The sequence below is a fragment of the Ictalurus punctatus genome, chromosome 2 (genome assembly GCF_001660625.3).
Source record: "Ictalurus punctatus breed USDA103 chromosome 2, Coco_2.0, whole genome shotgun sequence".
NCBI classification, from domain to species: domain Eukaryota; kingdom Metazoa; phylum Chordata; class Actinopteri; order Siluriformes; family Ictaluridae; genus Ictalurus; species Ictalurus punctatus.
Genome location: NC_030417.2, coordinates 34,552,452 through 34,571,945, shown reverse-complemented (window position 1 = coordinate 34,571,945; position 19,494 = coordinate 34,552,452). Strand labels below are relative to the sequence as shown.

The window sequence follows — 19,494 nt, the reverse complement described above, 5'->3', positions numbered from 1 at the left end:
ATGTATTGAGTTTTTATCGGAATCCTGTTTGATTGCTCATTTGAACTGAATGGATTTTAATCCAAACCTCAATAACTCAAGAACAAGTCAAACTGTAAATAACGTCAGGAGTAAAACATACTGCAGCTCCAATAAACAGAATACTGTATAATAGTACAGGTTTAAATAATGGCTTTTGAATTCATTCGAATAAGAGCAAATTTATTTGACAGTTAAATGACTTCCTGGCTGCAAACAATTTGAGAACCACTGATCTGACATGTCACATGTGCAGCAGTAACTGTTTCCTGTGCACTGCCCGGGGTTTTATATTGATGAATTGGATCATGCTAAAATGTGTTGTGTTGTTGTTGTCGTTGTTGTACCTGCACCTGCTGAGAGGACCGGCATGGCTTCTATCATGGATCAACTCTGAGAAAGTAGCCTGAAGTAGAAAAAGAGAAAGCGAGGGAAAAAAAAAATACAATGATGTTTTATAATGAAGATTCATTTATTTCATTGTCTATAACCATGCAACCAATTCGGCGTTGTGATGGAGCCTAGGCCAATACAAGAAAAGTTGCAGGTCATCTCTCTCTCTCACACACACACACACACACACACACACACACACACACACACACACACCTCAGAAATACCAGCCATATTATCAACCAAAATAGAAATACACAACTGGTCCCTTTCACCAAAGATAATCAATCAGCCGAGCATGCACTGAGAAAAATGACATCTTAGCAAATGAAAATATGTAGAATATATTCTGAATATAAACTGATCTAATATTCTTATTATAAGATTACAATAAAAGCAAATATATCATTATTAAACCTATTTCTACAAATGTGTTTAAACACTCGTTCTATTGCCATTTCCCTTATAATAATTTTTGCCTATAGAATGATTTCTTTCTTATTATAAGCATTTGGTTCTAGAGGGAAGCTAAATCTGCCACTAGAATAAGATATTTTAAAGCAGGCGTTAGTAAAAGCATCTATAAAATAAAAAAAAAAGGACAAATAACTTTAGATATCATTTATAATAATCTCTCATACTAACAAATACTAGATAAATTTGCTCATATTCAAGATATTTTCACTTGCTAAAACACAATTCTTTTCAGTGTGTTTCCAGTATTTCCTTTTATTTTAGTTTTGCACTGGAGCTACAAGTCTAGCTCAGTGGTATAATGAAAGTCGGCTGAAGTCTTCAAGTGAAAAAGACCATTGGAGCAAAAAGACCAATGTAATGGTTTGTCCCAAACAAAGTCACATGGTTTCTTGTCAATCAGTGAAAATGCCACTTCTAAGCCAGCTTTAGAGAGAGAAAGAGAGAAAGAGAGCGAGAGAGTGAGAGAGAAAGAGAGTGCGAGAGAAAGAGAGAGCGAGAGAGAGAGAAAGAGAGAGAGAGAGTGAGAGAGAGAGTGCACAGGTGTATTGTCTTCCCTTCCTTATTTTATATTTTTTTATATTTGAGAGAGAGAGAGAGAGAAACAGAGAGCAAGCAAGCGAGAGAGAGAGAGAAAGAGAGAGTGAGAGAGAGAAAGAGAGAGAGAGAGAGAGCGAGAGAGAAAGCGAGAGAGTGAGAGAGAGAGAGAGAAAGAGAGCGAGAGAGTGAGAGAGAGAAAGAGAGAGAGCGAGAGAGAAAGTGAGAGAGAGCGAGAGAGAAAGAGAGAGAGAGAGAGAGAAAGAGAGAGAGCGAGAGAAAGAAAGAGCGAGAGAGAGAGAGAGAAAGAGAGAGAGAGAGAGAAAGAGAGAGAGAGCGAGAGAGAAAGAGAGAGAGAGCAAGAGAAAGAGAGAGCGAGAGAGAGATAGAGAGCGAGAGAAAGAGAGCGAGAGAGATAGAGAGAGAGAGAGAGAGAGAGAGAGAGATAGAGAGAGAGAGCGAGAGAGAGATAGAGAGAGAGAGAGCTAGAGAAAGAGAGAGTGAGAGAGAGATAGAGAGAGAGAGCGAGAGAGAAAGAGAGAGAGAGAGAGAGTGAGAGAGAGAGTGCACAGGTGTATTGTCTTCCCTTCCTTATTTTAACCACAAACATCAGTCTCTGAATGTAACTGTAGTTAGCAGACTAGCAGACACAGATCAATACTGTCATTTAGGCTCATCACATTTGACGTTGTGTTTGTGTGTGTGGTCTGCCTGCGAAACAAAGAACACGTCTGTTAAAGTTGTACATTCATAAAGCATGAAAGGACAGGTTCTAATGAGCTGTCTTAATTTTTTAAGAAGAATATTATGTTGAATAAACCATAAAATAACCATGTTTGGCCTTATTCCTGCGTTGGGTTGTGTTCTGATTGACTTACAGCACATCGTTAAATAAGGTTGATTTATAAAACACCGAGTGATCACGGCTAATCTCAACCAATGTGTGATAGCTAACTTTCCCAAACCTTATTGTTAGCGGTGACTCATCCAGAGGAGCAAATGATGCAGAGCGTCTCTTTTTTACTTTGAGGCTATGTTGTTATTAATGTCGTCCTGCCCCCTAAAAAAAATCTACGGTCTTACTGCAGTTATGGCCTATATTCAGTATACATGATTCGAGTTGGGGGTGGGGGGGGGGGGGGGGCGGGGGGGGGGGGGGCTGTCCAAGACTGTCCAAATCCCTAACACACACAAGCAGTACCACACCTTTGACACCACTATTGCATTTACACAAATGTTCCCAGTGGAGTATTACAGCATAAAACCTGTTATAAGGAAGTATCTATTATTACAGCAGTGTCTCATCCACCTGCTTATTATCTCCAGCGTCTGGCCCAAGCAGACTGTATAAATATTAATACTCGTACGGAGGACGATGGGTGAGGAGAGGAAAAGATGGTAGCTTTCTTTCCTTATAGGTGTATGTACTGTAAATACATATGCTGTGGGTAAAGACAGACAAAGAGGCACACCTGCACACACACACACACACACACACACACACACACACACACACACACACACACACACTTGCTGCATAGATCATAGCCAGTGCCTATAATTGAATAATCCTGGATATATTAGCTCTCCATCACTCGTTTATGCAGGCCAGCTCCATTTTCTTCCAAAGACAATCTAATAAGTATTCGCTGTAATTTCTACCTCACTGTGTCAAACTCACGCTCAGTGAGATCAAGAACAGAGGCTTCAGGCAACCATTCAATTGAGTTTAACGCACATAAAGCGAAGGTGAAATGTGTGCCATCTTTTTCGCTCTCCACCGTTTCTTCTTTCGGTGGGTGATGATATCATTCCCAGTCCCAGAGTCCTTACAGTGATATCATCACCTCATGGGATCAGTTATACCAAGTATTCAGAAGGCGTGGGATACACATAGCTTGTTTATGTCGTGTATGTGTGTGTAAACAGGAGTGGGAATATTTAGCCATCTCACGATTCTGATGATTGCCAGGATGAGATTATGAAAAGACTGTTGATTACATTTGTTTGTTTGTTTTTCAGTTTGACTATACGTAATATTCTAATCCTCATTCATTATGATTTTCAACCCTTCCTTAAAAGAAGTGTAGTCGATCATTTACTTGTACGCATATAAAAGAACGGTAAAATGCTCACATGTTTCTCATAATTTTCTAAATTAACATATTATACAGTCCCCTCCAAAAGTATTGGAACAACAAGGCCAATTCTATTGTCTTGTTGCTTTTCTCCAATAGACAGCTCGCTGGTCTTCGTGTTGGTTTATCCTTTTTAACAACAAATGCAGTCTTCACAAGTGAAATTCAGGCCTCAAACCAAGGTCAGACATTCAGAGCTATTAATGGTTTAAACAATCAATCTACCAGGGCACACCTGGGTTACACGAAACACCTATCGGTCACATGTTTAAATATTATTGATCACTCGAAAAAAAATGGGTGGGTTCAAACAAAAGGTGCCATGTTCTGTGTTGTTTAACACGTCTAGATGTCAATGTCAGGGAATTAATATTCATATTCATCTTTTGATCTCAAATCCAAATGTCAGAATCATTTATAGTGAAAACGATCGAATTGACCTTGCTGTTCCAATACTTTCAGACTGGACTGTATATTAAGCTTTAGAATCCTTTCTTGAAATAGACTTTCATTCATTCATTCAAAAAATTTCTTTCCGTAAGCGTTGTAGACATTCACCACCCATCTCTGAATTGAATAAAAACAAACAAACAACACAACATTGCAACTTTTCATGTTGCTAAGAAACCAGAAGGCACAATGTCATCTGTCCTGAAGCTTTTCCCATGCCAGAATTAACTTACTAACTGTTACATAGCACTGACACTGGAGACTCCTTCAATACAAAATAGAGACCTTAGATTATGTGGTGCATCCAACAGATAATCTGCTCAGAAGGTGTTGGTTAATTTTCCAAAACAACAACTCGTACCGTAGTTCCAGCTGCACGTCACAGGTTTATATTAATGCGCTTGTTCTAACACGGTATCATTTCCATAGTAACAGGGACTTGTATGGCAGACACCCCATATTATTATAAGCCTAATTTTAAACGAATTTGAAAGTGTATTTTTTATTAAACAATGAAAAACATATAAACGATGGTATGGTGAAGGTCTAATAGGGAGTGTTTGCAGAAGAGCACAATTATTTGCATTAGGAGCAAGGCAATGAGTCCTTATGTTTAAGATTTGTACTAGCTACCTGGAAGGCAGGTTGTTTTTGTTTGTTTGTTTGTTTCTAAAATTATACTTCAGCAGTGAAGTACATTTACGCAAGAACATTTTTTGCTGATAATCACAATGCAATTTCCATTTTCCTGAATCGACAAAGAGCTAAAACATTTTTGCACAAAATCCCACACATGGAAACCTGCCTATTGGGCACTGAGTCTTTTATTTATATTACTTCCTAATCTTCTCCATTTTTAGATTCAGATTTTTTTCCCCTCCATTCTAAGACTTAGACAATTAGACCTTTTTTTTTCTTATCATGATTTCAATTCATTTTCATTTTTATGGCATTTGGCAGCCCTTATCCAGAGCGACTTACATTGATCTCATTTACACATCTGAGCAGTTGAGTGTTAAGGGCCTTGCTCAAGGGCCCAACAGGGACAGCTTGTCAGTGCTAGGATTTGAACTCACAATCTTCTGATCAGTCTTAACCACTAAGCTACCACTACCCCAATTCCTTCACTTTCGTTGTATTTAAGATCTAGGTTAAGCTAAGAGTGTGCCGAGGCAGGATAATACGCTTGCTGCTGTGAAAGTGCTGGGGATTTTGTGGCTCCTGCAATAAAACCATGCCCTGTGATCTCAGATGAAGACAATCCCTGGGTTAGACTCTTACATGGCACAAAGGAAAAGCCATCCAGAGTGACTTGAATATTAATTGTTATAACTAGCATCTTGAGTGATGCAGCGGCAGTTTAATCTTTCAGTCTGTCCAGCTGTCTCACTTCCTCATACTGTATGTACACACTGCTCAAAAGCTTCACCTGAGCTCAACGCCGTCTCACTCGTCATCTCAGAGATCACAAACTAGTTGTGTGCACAGCTGCGTTGTATAGAGTTGCATTGCATCCTGGATCTTTGACTCTGTCCTGTGCTGGATTTCTCACTACGCCTGAACGCTGCTGGAAAAATGGTGAGCCAAAAAGGTGAAAAATGCACTCGCAATATCCCCTGTCACGTATGAGTGAGACATCTGCTAACTTCATACAGAAATAACAAAAATAAAGCAAAAAATAATTAGCACCGGAATTACTAATCACGTTGCAAATATTTCAATATAATACATTTATTGTGTTTAAGGGTGGAGTTTTATGTTCTCCCATGTTGCGGGGGTTTCCTCGGGGTACTCCGGTTTTCTCCCCCAGTCCAAAGACATGCATGGTAGGCTGATTGGCATGTCCAAAAGTGTCCGTAGTGTATGAATGGGTGTGTGAGTGTGTATGTGATTGTGCCCTGCGATGGATTGGCGCCCTGTCCAGGGTGTACCCCACCCTGTGCCCGATGTTCCCTGGGATAGGCTCCAGGTTCCCCGTGACCCTGAAAAGGATATGCGGTATAGAAGATGGATGGATGAATGGATGGATGGGTGGAGTTTTCCTATAATGTGATCATTTCTGTCAAAATCATACAGCCCTTTCTTCAATCATCACAATCCATATGATGTTCAGACCATGTATCTCTCAGCATAATATTTTGCTGGGATAATGGGATGCAGTAGAGAATTTATACTGCGCATTGCATAGTGCTGCTATGTTTCTGTGCAAACTGGTTTGTGGTTTTAACACAAGCCTGTGCTGCATAGCATCAATAGATTTCAATAGGTCATGATGCACGAGTATCTCTTTATGAACCACAGAAAACAATACATACATTTATCCAGTAAAATTAGGAAACCGCCAAAGCATTTAACAGTAAAAAAAAGAGAAAAAAATGACCATATAGCAGAGATCATTACTAAAACAAAAGTATTTAAAAGGTTCTATGTAAATTAGACTGTACCATTCTAGAAATAACGTTTCTTCAACATTCTAAAAACAATTGCAAGGAAAATGTTCTTGAAACCAAAACTTCCTTTAATGTTTTCTTAGCAATTAAGAACAAAATCTGAGGCACATGTGGATATTCCTAATACGTTTTGTTTTGTTTTTTACTCCGACCATGCCTTCACGTAGTTCAATTATTAGCCTCTGCCACTGAATAGCTTTCAAATTTTCAACGTTTCCAACAAGCATATAGTTGATCAACACGGCTGTGACTAATTTAACAGCCATGTGGTAACATCTTCACATCTTCAATGCACAAATTGGCACCTTACCACCAACTGACCACAAACTGGTAAGTACTCATGAATGTTACAAACACTAGTCATAACGTAGCCAGTCATTTTCATGATAGTAGTAATACACAAGAATAATATGAATAGTGTTATGTATAAAGTATAAAGGACATGCTGGACTGCGTGGGTCAGAAATGAGGCTCTGGTTGCGAAGCAGATGTGTCACTTATCTTTCACATGTCATCATTCTGGGTGTGTTAAAATGTTTGGTTTCTTTTAATTGCTCATTCTTTACTCACGTACTCATTTGACAGACAGGTGGCCCTCTGATAGTCCTGAAATTACTGATCACCATTGTTCTTAATGACCAATCACTGATCACCATTGTTCCCAATGACCAATCACTGATCACCATTGTTCACAATGACCAATCACTGATCACCATTGTTCTCCACGACCAATCACTGATCACCATTGTTCTCAATGACCAATCACTGATCACCATTGTTCTTAACAACCAATCACTGATCACCATTGTTCTCAACAACCAATCAATGATCACCATTGTTCTCAATGACCAATCGCTGATCCCTATTGTTCTCAACAAACACTGATCATTGTTCTTAATGACCAATCACTGATCACCATTGTTCTCAACAACCAATCACTGATCTCCATTGTTCTCAACAACCAATCAATGATCACCATTGTTCTCAATGACCAATCACTGATCACCTTGTTCTTAATGACCAATCACTGACCACCATTGCTCTCAATGACCAATCACTGATCACCATTGCTCTCAATGACCAATCACGGATCGCCATTGTTCTCATTTAATATATTCTCTATCAACTCTATTTCTATATATCTTTACAAGCAATAAATAAACAGTAATTCTATCCATAACCATTTCTTTCACGTCTGTTTCCCAACTTCTCACCACCACTGTTTCTTTTTGTCTGCTTTCTTGATTTAACAAACTACTGTTTGTGATTTTGTAGATATAAATAGTTTGCTTTTGATGTCATGATCAAATGTTGTTTGTTTTCTTTCAGAAATGAGTTCTATTTTATTCTTTGTGTGTTTACAAGGTCTTCCTTCTTCTCATAACATGATGTCATCTGGTGAATTCTAGCTACTTTTTGAGTGTGCATTGCCTACATTCCCCTGAACAGCGTTAGCAACACTGCTTCCAAAGGCTTTTTTTCTCATGCAGTCCGTCCTTTCAAACTTGTTTGACCTGAATGGAATTCTACTGGGTAAAAGTAAAGTTGGCACAATGAGCTGCCCCACATTTCACTCTTCTGGCTTTCCTTGTGAAAAAAAAAAGTATGGAATCATGTTTGATTGGATTGTGGATTCAATCAAATATGGTATGTTCTGAAGCTTTACCAAGTCCATGAGGTATGGAGTCAACTATTAAACTATGTTGCCCTGCCTAATCAAATAAACTCATATCCATCCTTTGTGTGGTTGATTTCAACATCAGACTTCAAGTACTAGATAATAAAATCTGAGCTGCATCTACATGTCTGCTGTTACAAAATATTTTTAGCAATATTTTCATTTTAGATGCAAGGACCTGGTATGTAACTCATTCATTCAGTGGTCATACTCAACTTTTGTCCCACTAGTCTCCTCTCCAGGGATTTTGGAGAAAACATAGTGCTAATGTACGAGAGCTAGCTTTTTTTTCTTGTCGGAAAAGAAGGGACACAGCATGTCCTCTTGTTTGTTATTGGTGCATACTTAATATGTTAATGTGCACCTAGATAATATTGAGTGTGAAGCAGAATTCAACAATGTCGGTTGAATATTCCTATTTCACATCCAGCTTCCTTTTATATTCAAATTTCTATACGTAAGCGGGGGGGGGGGAAACAATAAAGAATGGTGTGAAAAACTGTAAAAAAAAAAAAAAACTGAAAAACAAAAAGCTGCTGTTGATACAGAGGTCAGAGGAGATCGAGCAGATTGGTTCAAGCTACAGCAACTTAAGATTGAAAGCTACAGCAACTTAAATAAGCACTCTTTACAACCCTGTTAAACAGAAGAGCATCCCAGAATGCATAACACAGCGAAGGTTGAACAGGAATTTGAGGTTACAGCGGGCACAGGCTCACCAAAACTGAACAGTTTTATATTGGAAAAAGACCAGGCAACGTTTTTTCACTGTTCATCTGCCATTAAGTGATCTGTATCTTGATCTGTATCTGCATGATTTTAGGCATTGCGCTGCTGTTGCTACACGATTGGCTGATTAGATAATATCATTAATGAGCAAGGTGTAGAAGAGTTCCTATTACAGTGAGTGAATAGAGATTCAGTATTAATGAGAGCTGTCTGTGCTTTAGTATACTTCTGCTGCATGTATATTATGAGTGGCTAACAAATACACACACACACAGTATATATATGTGTGTGTGTGTGTGTGTGTGTGTGTGTGTGTGTGTGTGTGTGTGTGTGTATGCACACATTCAGTACGTTGTGTCCCTGAAACCGCTAAAGACCTACATCTTTCTTGCACTGACATGTGGTCTCTCACACATATGTCTCTCTCTCTCACACACACACACACACACACACACACACACACACACACACACACACACATTCTCTCTCTCTCTCTCTCTCTCTCTCTCTCTCTCTCTCTCTCTCTGAGATAAACACACGCCTCTCAAAACATTGTCTCATGCCTGCCTCTTGGTAAAGGAGGATCCCTTTGTCTCTCTCTCTCTCTCTCTCTCTCTCTCTCTCTCTCTCTTTCTCTCTCTCTCTCTCTCTCTCTCTCTCTCTCTCTCTCTCTCTCTCTTTCTCTCTCTCTCTCTCTGTCTGTTTTTCTGCAGTCAATCTGCAGTGCTGCTCTGATCTGTTGGTAGAGGAAATAAAGGTCCCTGAGATGCATTAACAGCAGGCAAGACACAGGCATAAACACACACACACACACACACACACACATAAACTGTGTTTACATACATGCATACACATACACACACACACACACACACACACACACACACACACACACACACACACATATATATATATATATAATTACACACGTATGCCGTGGATGATATGGTGTCGTCTCCTTCTTTCCTTCTTTGTATTTAAATTCACAGCAAAGCAAAAAGAGCGAGAGAGACATCCTACCTGTATCCCTCTCTTTATGTCTGTCGGCTTCTCGCTCAGGATCTGAATCTGTCGTTCCTCTCGGTTATCCTTTCACTCTCCGTCACTCTCCGGCTGCTGCTGATGCCTCTCTGCCTCTTTTCCTCCTCCCTCCTCTCTCTCTCTCTCTCTCTCTCTCTCTCTCTCTTTCTCTCTCTGTCTCACTCACCAACACACACACACTCACACACTCTCCCCTTTCTCTCCTCCCTCTCCCATTGATTCATAACACTGTCTCTCTCTCTCTCTCTCTCTCTCTCTCTCTCTCTCTCTCTCTCGTCTAAGCATTTGAGTAGCAGGTGGGTGTAGTAACAGATGGAGGGCTGGTGTGTCGTTAGTCAACACGGATACGTCCATTTGACTCCATCCATCCCCGTCTCGCTCTCACCCACCCACACATGTACACATACTCTCTCTCCATCCGTAACTATGGCATTTTATTTCATAGATAATTGCATTCGCTTCATCAGAACTAAAAGCCCATGCACTCAGAGGGAGAGAGAAAGAAACCACTCCCCTTATCTCCCATCCCCCAATCTCCAATCTAGTCCAGTCTAATGCTCAACTCACCTCCTGTGTGTGTGTGTGTGTGCGCGCTACATCTGCATCTGCATCTGTGGACCTTTTTCAACTTGAACACAAAACTTTCCATTGGCCACCAATCCAGTGCCAAAGGTTCCAGTTGTATGGTTGTCGCTGTTCGAGTTATATTGCTAACACAGGCCCATAAGTGACAACGTAGTCACCTTATATCATTAGGCTACTTAGCATGGTGAATAGCCTAATTGTGATCCTCTGAGTTGCTTTCTTAAATAAAAAAAAAATTAAAAAAGGTTGGTGTTTCGACCACTTGAGCAGAAAAGGCTACTGTTTTCCTTGCTAGCAGTAATGAGCTAACAACTGAATGTGTTAGCATAACCCTTCTTATCCTAGATACGAGCTAGCTAGCCGCTCATTTCAAATACATCAACATGCGGAAACAAGAAAGCGAACAAATTGACTGGATCGTTTGACCATGGGTGGAAAAATGGTATAGCAGTTCTGGTAAAGGTTGCCTTGGTAACCAAAAGTTACTTAAAAGTTCGGATTGGATAATAAGTGTTCATAAAAATGATAAATTATGATTTTTTTAAAAAATCATTTAAAAACATTTACTTCTTTTACAACCTTGCTGAGAAAAATAAAATAAAAGTACAATACAAACCATCACAAAACTTTGAATTGTTTCCAATTACAAACCATCATCTATTAACAAATTAAAACATGACCAAATGGTTTCCATTACATAGTAGGACTTATTAAGGATGTTGGTCCTTGATGGTATCCACTAGGCATAACATGCCACCATTTGAAAGCTACAAATTACCAGTATAGACCCATAGGGACCATTACAGTTTCCATTAAAACAATACAATTCCCATTATAACCATTAAAACCAATACAAATTCTATGACAGCTACTATTGTTTGTTTATTTTTCATCGGGGAAGTAAGTTTTGAGTAAACTTACTCAATCAGTTTTTTTTTTCATTCTCAATACCCAAAAACATCCTGAAATTATAGTCTGTATAATCTTTGATAATCACACATACAGTAGACAGAGAACAATCCTTTCAACACACCGTACTGTTTGTCTTTACTCTTCTACACCTGTATGCTGTAATGATTTATAATCCCACGATCCGGAGTCACCCAAAAGAAGGCAGATTCCCTGTAGGGTCTGGTGTCTCAAGAAGGTTTTCCTTACTACTGTCATCTCTAACACCTCATCAGGGACCTCCATCCGGATTTCTCTAAAGCTGCTTGTGACTGAAGCAGGAAACACACCGACACCTCCATATGTAAATGGAACAGGACTGGAGTGGCAATTTGTGAGTCTAAACAAAATGTGTGTGCACATTTCTGTTCATGATGGACACGGAGAATACTGCACTGTGTTGTGTGGGAGTCATGATGAAGTGGCCCGGTATGAGATTGACGCCATGTGTACAGTATTACGCCCTCATTAATTAGTGTACAGTTCGTTCGGGGTCATGAAGGTTATTACGGGCTTCTGTCTAATTGATTCTCAGGCGGCATCTGTTAACCCGGATTCGCCCCCCTGTCTCTGTGGGAAAGAGTCTTACCGCCTGTGAACACACACACACACACACACACACACACACACACACACACACACACACACACACACACACACACACACACACACACACACACACACACACAAGGAGGGAGGGACAAAGGGAGAGATTTAGCAAGCAAACAAGCATCATTACTCACTCCAGCATCCGGAATTTTCTCCAAAACTGGGCTAGACGGGTTTTTATGCTTCGCTTCTTCAGACGGAAAATGCATTAACATACTACAGAAATACCGAACAAAAGAACCCTGTGTAAAAGATCACTATCTTTCAATATCTAATATCTAATATAAGTCCAAAATCTAGCATTATCTCAGTCTTTAATAATACTATTTCTATTCGCAGCAGGTAGTGTAAAGTCCCCAGTTCAACCCTGAGCTCGTGTTACAGTCTGTCCAGAGTTTCACATGTTCTCCCCGTGTCCGTGTGGGGTTTCTCTGGCATCTGGCGCTGAATATACGATATAAATGAATGATGTTGTCTAAAATAGCTGTAATGCATCCTAATAGCACTGTGCATGTTTTACAACAGGACACTGGAGAAATTCCTTTTTCTCACCTGTCTAGCTGACTCATGAGTACTGCTGCGTAGTCTGCTGACTCATGGGTTGTTGTTGTTGTTGTTGTTGTTGTTGTTTATTGGTGCATCTTTAATACCTGCATGATGTTATGAGGTGGGGAGGACACTGGAGAACCTAAAGGAAGCCCACATCGACATGGAGATGAGAGCGTGCAAAACTCCGCGCAGACGGACACTTGATCTGAGGATCGTACTGGGGACCCTGGAGCTGTGAGACAGCAACACTGGGTAGCTCGGAACTCAGGAGAGCTGACTCAGAGACTCATGATCTGAATTTAATATTCCTGTTTTGCAGCAAAAACCACATACACTGTCAATTTAAAGGAGCGCTTCTTATGCTGTATATGAGTGCAGTTATTACTCGGCTGGACGCCAAGACCAAGACTGAAATCACGTCTCCAAACCGCCTGGATGATTTACTGCAGCGGAAGATATAGGGCCTGACGGAGTGTGTGTGTGTGTGTGTGTGTGTGTGTGTGTGTGTGTGTGTGTGTGTGTGTGTGTGTGTGTGTGTGTGCAGGAGTTTTTGTTATAATTCCATGCCTGGATTAGAGCGCCTAAAAGCCTCAATTGACAAATGAACCTATTTATTTATTTATTTATTTATTCATTTATTTAAATCCTGCTTATTTCATAGTGTTTAGCTGAACTGGAAACTGGGAAGTAGCATAACGTTTATTCTGTTTTCCCACGTGATGTACGTTTTATGTACACTGTAAACAACTGCAGCAAACCTTTACAATACTATCACGTTTATACTTAATTATCTGACCAGTTTCAAAGTTTCTTCAGAACGGTGAAAAATACTAGACACTAGTGAGAGAAGGGACTGTCTATAGAAAGTGATAACACAACATTCCACAACATTAAATGTAACTATAAACGTTTAAAAAAAAATACAGTGTCGTTCTTTAATGAAATGTAAAAAATGGTTGGTGTTGGCAAAATGCCATTGTTTAAAAGAAATAAAACACTTCAGGACATGCTGTTATAGGAAATTAAACCACTTCGGGATGGTAACAGTAAGTCCTCTTCATGCCGGGCCACAACACATCACTCTGTCGTTGATTATTATCCTGTACCAGCATGCCTTTTTGTCTTTTATTTCTAAATTTTACAGATTTTTTTTTTTTTTTAAATTCCGTTTTATAACCCTAACTAATTAACTATAACTTAAATTTGCATTTAGGTGTTATATTATTTAATGAGGTGTTCAATTTAAGTCTGACAATCGTAACAAGACATTACAACTGAGTTTTGGCTAGGTAAAAAATTTCCTAACTTGAGGTAAGGTTTTGTGGGTATCATGTATCAACGAGGGAACTCTGGACTTCATATCCCAGCAGCCACTGCACCATATTCATCAGTGTCACATGACCACCTGCACCTGATTTTCTTTTCAGTTAATGAGCACACTAGTATATATGCCACTGTTTGCACTGCTTTCCTTGTCTCACGTTATCGTCTATCCATGCTTTTGTCTATGCTACCGTATTTTGGTTTTTGCCACAGTGTTTTGTATGTTTGTAGTCCTTTGTTTGTGTTTACTGGTTATTAAATGTTTCACAATCTGCACTTGCTTCCGAAATTCTACTTTGTAACGTGACCGTGGGATATATACTGTATATGTTGAACTTGTTAGATCTTTGGGGAAACCCAACGCAATGTCCTATTTTTAAGATGAAAGCAAAAAGGAAAATGCACAGCCTACTGGACACTATTACATAACTAAGAGAGGAACTCAATACCTGAACACAGGACTGACAGATACCTCCCGTTTAAAAATATTAAGGGGAGAAATGAAGAAAAATACATTTATGCCTCTTCTGGAAAAAAAAAAAAATCACTTAGATTGTGCTGTTGTTTCAAAATAAATAAAGAAAGAAATTCTCTATAAATTCTTATAGCTTGTGTTTTGGAACATCTGAGCGTTATATACAATGATTAAGAAAGTACAACTCGGTTATCTAAATAAATTTATTTGTCTTTTGCATATTTTAATTTGGAACATCAATTTACAAAAATGATTTACAAAAAAAAAAAAAAAAAGATTTACATTTAGAAAACAACATATTTGTAGACATCTGAATAAAAGAAACTGATATTAATATGAATGTCTAAATAAAGTTTTCATTATTGGCACTGCTACTGCAATAAATGAAATGCTTATCTGTGCATAAAGTTCCTACGTGTAAAGGAGCACTGAGAGGCGTACAGAAACATATACCAGAAATTCATACCAGAGTGTGCACATAAACAAGTCCCTTTGGAGAAACGAATCACGAGCCCTTGAACAACGAGCTCCAGCCCTTCTTAAACATTCACTTATAACTAAGGCTACACAATATATCATTTAATAGTTTTAAACCACAACTTTTCATAAGTAATAATTATTGCGATGTAATACTCTGTCCATATCGTGAAGCCCTATTTATAGCGTCCTAAAATTTGTGCAAAAAAAAAAAAAAAAGTGCAAAAGTAGACAAAAAGACGAAATGAAAACAATAAAACAGTACAACAGTGATTAAATCTGGTCCTGATTCAGTAATAGTGGCGATGATAACATTCAGAAGATGCTGAAAATAATTGTCTCTCTTTAGCCACCTTGCTGTTTTTACTATTTCTTCTAGCACTTTAATAATACCTGAATTAATACTAACTCGTCATAGGAACTAATGACGAGCTAAGGCATGTACTCATCACGAACTGATGAAGAGCGAACCTTAACTACGATGTGTTTGCTAGTTAATGTATAAATTAACACGTAGGGGTAAACTAAATCAAACACTTTTTCTATGAGAAAGAACATGAATTAAACGTGCATCGTTTCAAATTGTTTATATAATTTGCCGTATGCAGCTGCGTACACAAACATCATTAGACGGCACTGGATCACTTCGATAATTGACAGTGTTCCTCATTATCGAACGTAGAAAGACGCACTGATAATAAACACCAATCAGTTCATCTCAACCCATTTTGCGTCAATATCCATCCATTTTTCTTCAAATCCCATTGAAGTACTAGTACGTGCTCTGGGTGGATCGGGCCGGGGCACAGCTCCTTTGCCCACAAGGGTGAAATTAGAACAGTAAACTGTATTCATTTAGCAGACGCTATTATCTATTAACATATTAAAACCAGTGTGTTATAAGTTTATTTTCCGGTGTTTTAGTCTGTGTTTATTCTGACTGCTTTACTATGTCTAGGTCAATCAGGTCTCCCTGCTTTAAATCGTTATGAACAGTCACCCATTTCTCTCTTTGGTTCTTGCTCATGTTTTGGGTCAATGCCCCTCAAAATATCATCATATTCTTTCCTATAGAGCATGTTTGATTTAGTTTACCCCTACATGTTAATTAATACATTAACTAACAAACCTGTACTTAAGGTTTAACAGGGATGTACTTAAGGTGGTTGTTATTCACGCATGAATTCATAAGATTAATGTCTTAGTTAAGGTACGCGCTTCATTAGTTTGTGATTAGTACATGCCTTAACTCCTCATTAGTTCATATTTGAAGTAAGTATTGATTCAGGTATTAGCGCATGATTATTCATGTAGTGTTATTGTAAAGTGGTACGCTATTTCTAAAGCAGTTTGTACTACACATTGGACACGTCTTGCTGTTGTTCAAGACAATATTAAAATTGGTAAATGGTAACGATGACACCGATGAGGTGCTTCAGAGTCGCAATCGCAACATTCGTAACAAAAAAAACATGAAATAAATTAAATCAAACACACAGTAATGTGCTGTGCAAACAATTATTCAAATGTATGTCCAACCAAACAGTAATAATTCAAGCCACCATTACAACCATTAAAACCATTACAAATCTTTTTTTTTTTTTTTTTTTCAAAATAAAGTTTATAATGTAAATGTTCAGGGCTGACAAACAAACAAAAAAAAAAATCAAAGACTTTTGGTGGATGGTCTCCTTGTAGTTTTTCTTTCCGTGTTTTAATAGTGGATTTAATGTTTTCTTTTTCTTTTTTTTTATTCAACCTGATACCCAGAACTTTCCCAGAACAAACTCTCAGCTAATTATGTGACGTCTTATTGCAACTGCTTGCACCAGAACGAATTTAGGGGTTTCACATCATTTACTTATGCAATCACATCTTTTCCATTTTTATTTTACTTTTCTGTTCATCAACTACATTGATTTTTCTCCCTGTTCAATGTTATGGGATATTTTGTGTAGATTCATGCAATATATCACAATTAAATCCATTTTTCCAGGTTGTAACACTACAAAAGGTGGAAATGTTGAAAGGGAGTGAATACTTTTGCAATGCACTGTACAAACATCATCATTCAATGGTAGAGCAAGCATCACAATGAGCACAATCTCTACCAGTTACGATTATATTATCTTTACAGTATTTGGGGGGGGGGGACATGAGCCCTGATCATATTCACCTGAGAATATAAAGGTGAAATAAAAGTGATTAATAACAACAAAAAGATTTCTCTGATTCAAGACTGGTTGGTATACAGTAAATGCACTATCAAGGCTAAGCTATCCCTCTCTTTCAAGAAAAAAATTCACAAAAATAAGGTTATGTTTTTTGGCATCTATATCATCTCATTTTCTGTGTAAAAAAAAAAAAAAAAAAAAAAAAAAAAAAGCTTAAAACTGTTTATTTTTTATTTTTGTGGAAGCAAGAACAGCACCACCAATGGTGCACCACCAATAAAAGCTAGTTATTATAATCAAGATTCAATACATCACCTGAGCATCACACCCATATGTGGACCGTCTCCAAACTATAGTTTGTAACTATAGTTGGAAGCACAAAATTGTATAGTCTTTATTTGCTCTAGAATCAAGATTTTCCTTCAGCAGAACAAATGGGTCGAGCACTAGCTTGTTCCAACATGACAATGCACAAAGCGAGGTACATAAAGGCATGTTAAAGGTTGATGTGGAAGAATTCAAGTGAGCCCTGAACAGAGCCCTAACCTCAACCCCACAGAAGAGCTTAGAGATGAACTGGAACACACCAGACCTCCTCACTTGACATCAGTGCTCGACCTCACTAAAACTCTTGAGGCCGAGGCTGAATGAATACAAGTCCCCACATGCCTCCAGAATCTAGTGGAAAGCCTTCCCAGTAGAATGGACATTATTATAAGAGCAAAGTGGGGACCAACTCCAACAAGCACGTATGGACACATAGAGCATAATGTATACTGGAATCTAAAGATCAAGGTCTGGGTCAAAGAGATATTAATTACTAAAGTAGGGAACATAATATGAGGGTCGAGGCTTTCGGAAAGCAGCTGTAAGCTCAATGCTAGCAATATGTTAAAGGCATTTTATAGGTTTACATTAAAACCGATTGTAAGGAGGAACTGATATACATAAAAAATTTTTTTTTAAAAATGAACAAAATTTTCCTCAACAGAGAACAAACTGGAGTATGAAAGACTCCGGAAAAAGTCTCATTTGTATTTGTTTAAAAAAAAATAATAAAATGAAATAAAAACTACACCCCTCTTCATCATCTCCTACATTTCACAAGTGTCCTACTTATTAACCAGTCTCTTCTCGTTTCCTCTCCTCTCCCCTCAGGATGACGATGGTTGTTCGTCTGCTGAACTGAAGTAAGGGTTTTCATGGCCCTCAACCAAGTAAGAATAGCGAGCAGCGTTTTTGCCCTTAAACGTTTTCATGTCATCTAATTGCATGAGGTCGTAGGAGCCCATCTGAAAGAGAAGCAGCAGGGAATATTAGACAAACACTGATCACCATAAAACTTGAAACTATAAATCTCTGTCTTTCATCCCTTATATCACCCATCATGCAATAGGATTACAAAATTTCCGGAATGACACAATAAACGAGAGTTAGTCAATTGATTTAGTAATTAATTAAGGAAAACCCATGCAAAACAGGTTGGATGTATATTATATATATATAATTATATATATATGTATATATATATATAGTACGTTCAAATGGAAGTCATAAATTTGCGCTTTCATCCGATCTCTTACCTGGTAACTGGGAAATGTGGACTACAGCTAATTATTTAGCTTGCACATATCTATTAAGTCTTTTATACTGACAATGTAAAGTCAGAGTGACAGTGGAAAGGTGACAAAACTGTCTGGAATATCAACATTTCTCTCAAGTGTGATGGTAAATTGTTAATAAAAGCCTTCAAACAAGTCAAATTCCATTGCAATTACACTTAGCACTGAGCACTAATCGAATGTCTATTGTTGAGAAATGTCACCAAATCGTGAACTTGGTGAGAACTGTCTCTGAAAGTTTTAACTGGGCTATTCACATGGACTCATCTTGTAAACACAATAAACACCAGTAAAGCGCTTCGTAGAACTGCTAAGATTAAAGGCGCCATAAAGGCACCACATTTAACTAAAGGTGCCAGACAGCGTTTGCCTCCAAGCGCGCCATATGATGCGCCATAAAGGCGCAGACTATTTACATCAACTGCTGTTGTTTTCCTTCGCCAACCTGCTCAATGTCTGGTTGTTGGTACGCCAGTGGTTTCTTTCTTTTTCAGGACATTACAAATTGTTGTATTGGCTATAGCTAACACTTGTGCAGTGGCTCTGTTCAATTTTCCCTCTTTTCTTCAAAATCCCTTGCTTTATAGCCAAAGACAGCTATCTGGCCTTCATATTGGTTTATCCTTTTTTTTTTTTTTTTTTTTTTTTTTTTACAACAAATGCAGTCTTCACACGCGAAACCCAGAGACGGCCTTGCCATTCCAATACTTTTGGAGGGGACTGCATGCAGTTGTTAAGTCTAAAGGCAAAGAGACTGACAGTGGAAATGGGACCAAACTGTTCAGAATATCAACATTTACCTCAACTGTTTGTAACTGACTTAA

General features: G+C 38.4%; 2 protein-coding genes across 4 annotated transcripts in view; both read right to left on the bottom strand.

Annotated features, from left to right (window-relative positions):
- mpp3a (MAGUK p55 scaffold protein 3a) overlaps positions 1-10,023 on the bottom strand; it is a 39,297-nt gene extending 29,274 nt beyond the window's left edge. Inside the window, exons 1-2 of the mRNA XM_017484836.3 lie at positions 9,888-10,023; positions 366-424 (exon numbers count right to left, since the gene is read on the bottom strand). Of these exons, the coding sequence (XP_017340325.1) occupies positions 366-402 (37 nt within the window). The 5' untranslated portion in view covers positions 403-424; positions 9,888-10,023. The remainder of the gene's footprint in view (positions 1-365; positions 425-9,887) is intronic.
- A 4,559-nt stretch (positions 10,024-14,582) lies between these two features.
- si:ch211-198m17.1 (mucin-3A) overlaps positions 14,583-19,494 on the bottom strand; it is a 45,181-nt gene continuing 40,269 nt past the window's right edge. For all 3 annotated transcript variants that reach the window (XM_017493998.3, XM_017494016.3, XM_017494024.3), the window contains one exon: positions 14,583-18,340. In XM_017493998.3, the coding sequence (XP_017349487.2) occupies positions 18,203-18,340 (138 nt within the window). In that variant the 3' untranslated portion in view covers positions 14,583-18,202. The remainder of the gene's footprint in view (positions 18,341-19,494) is intronic.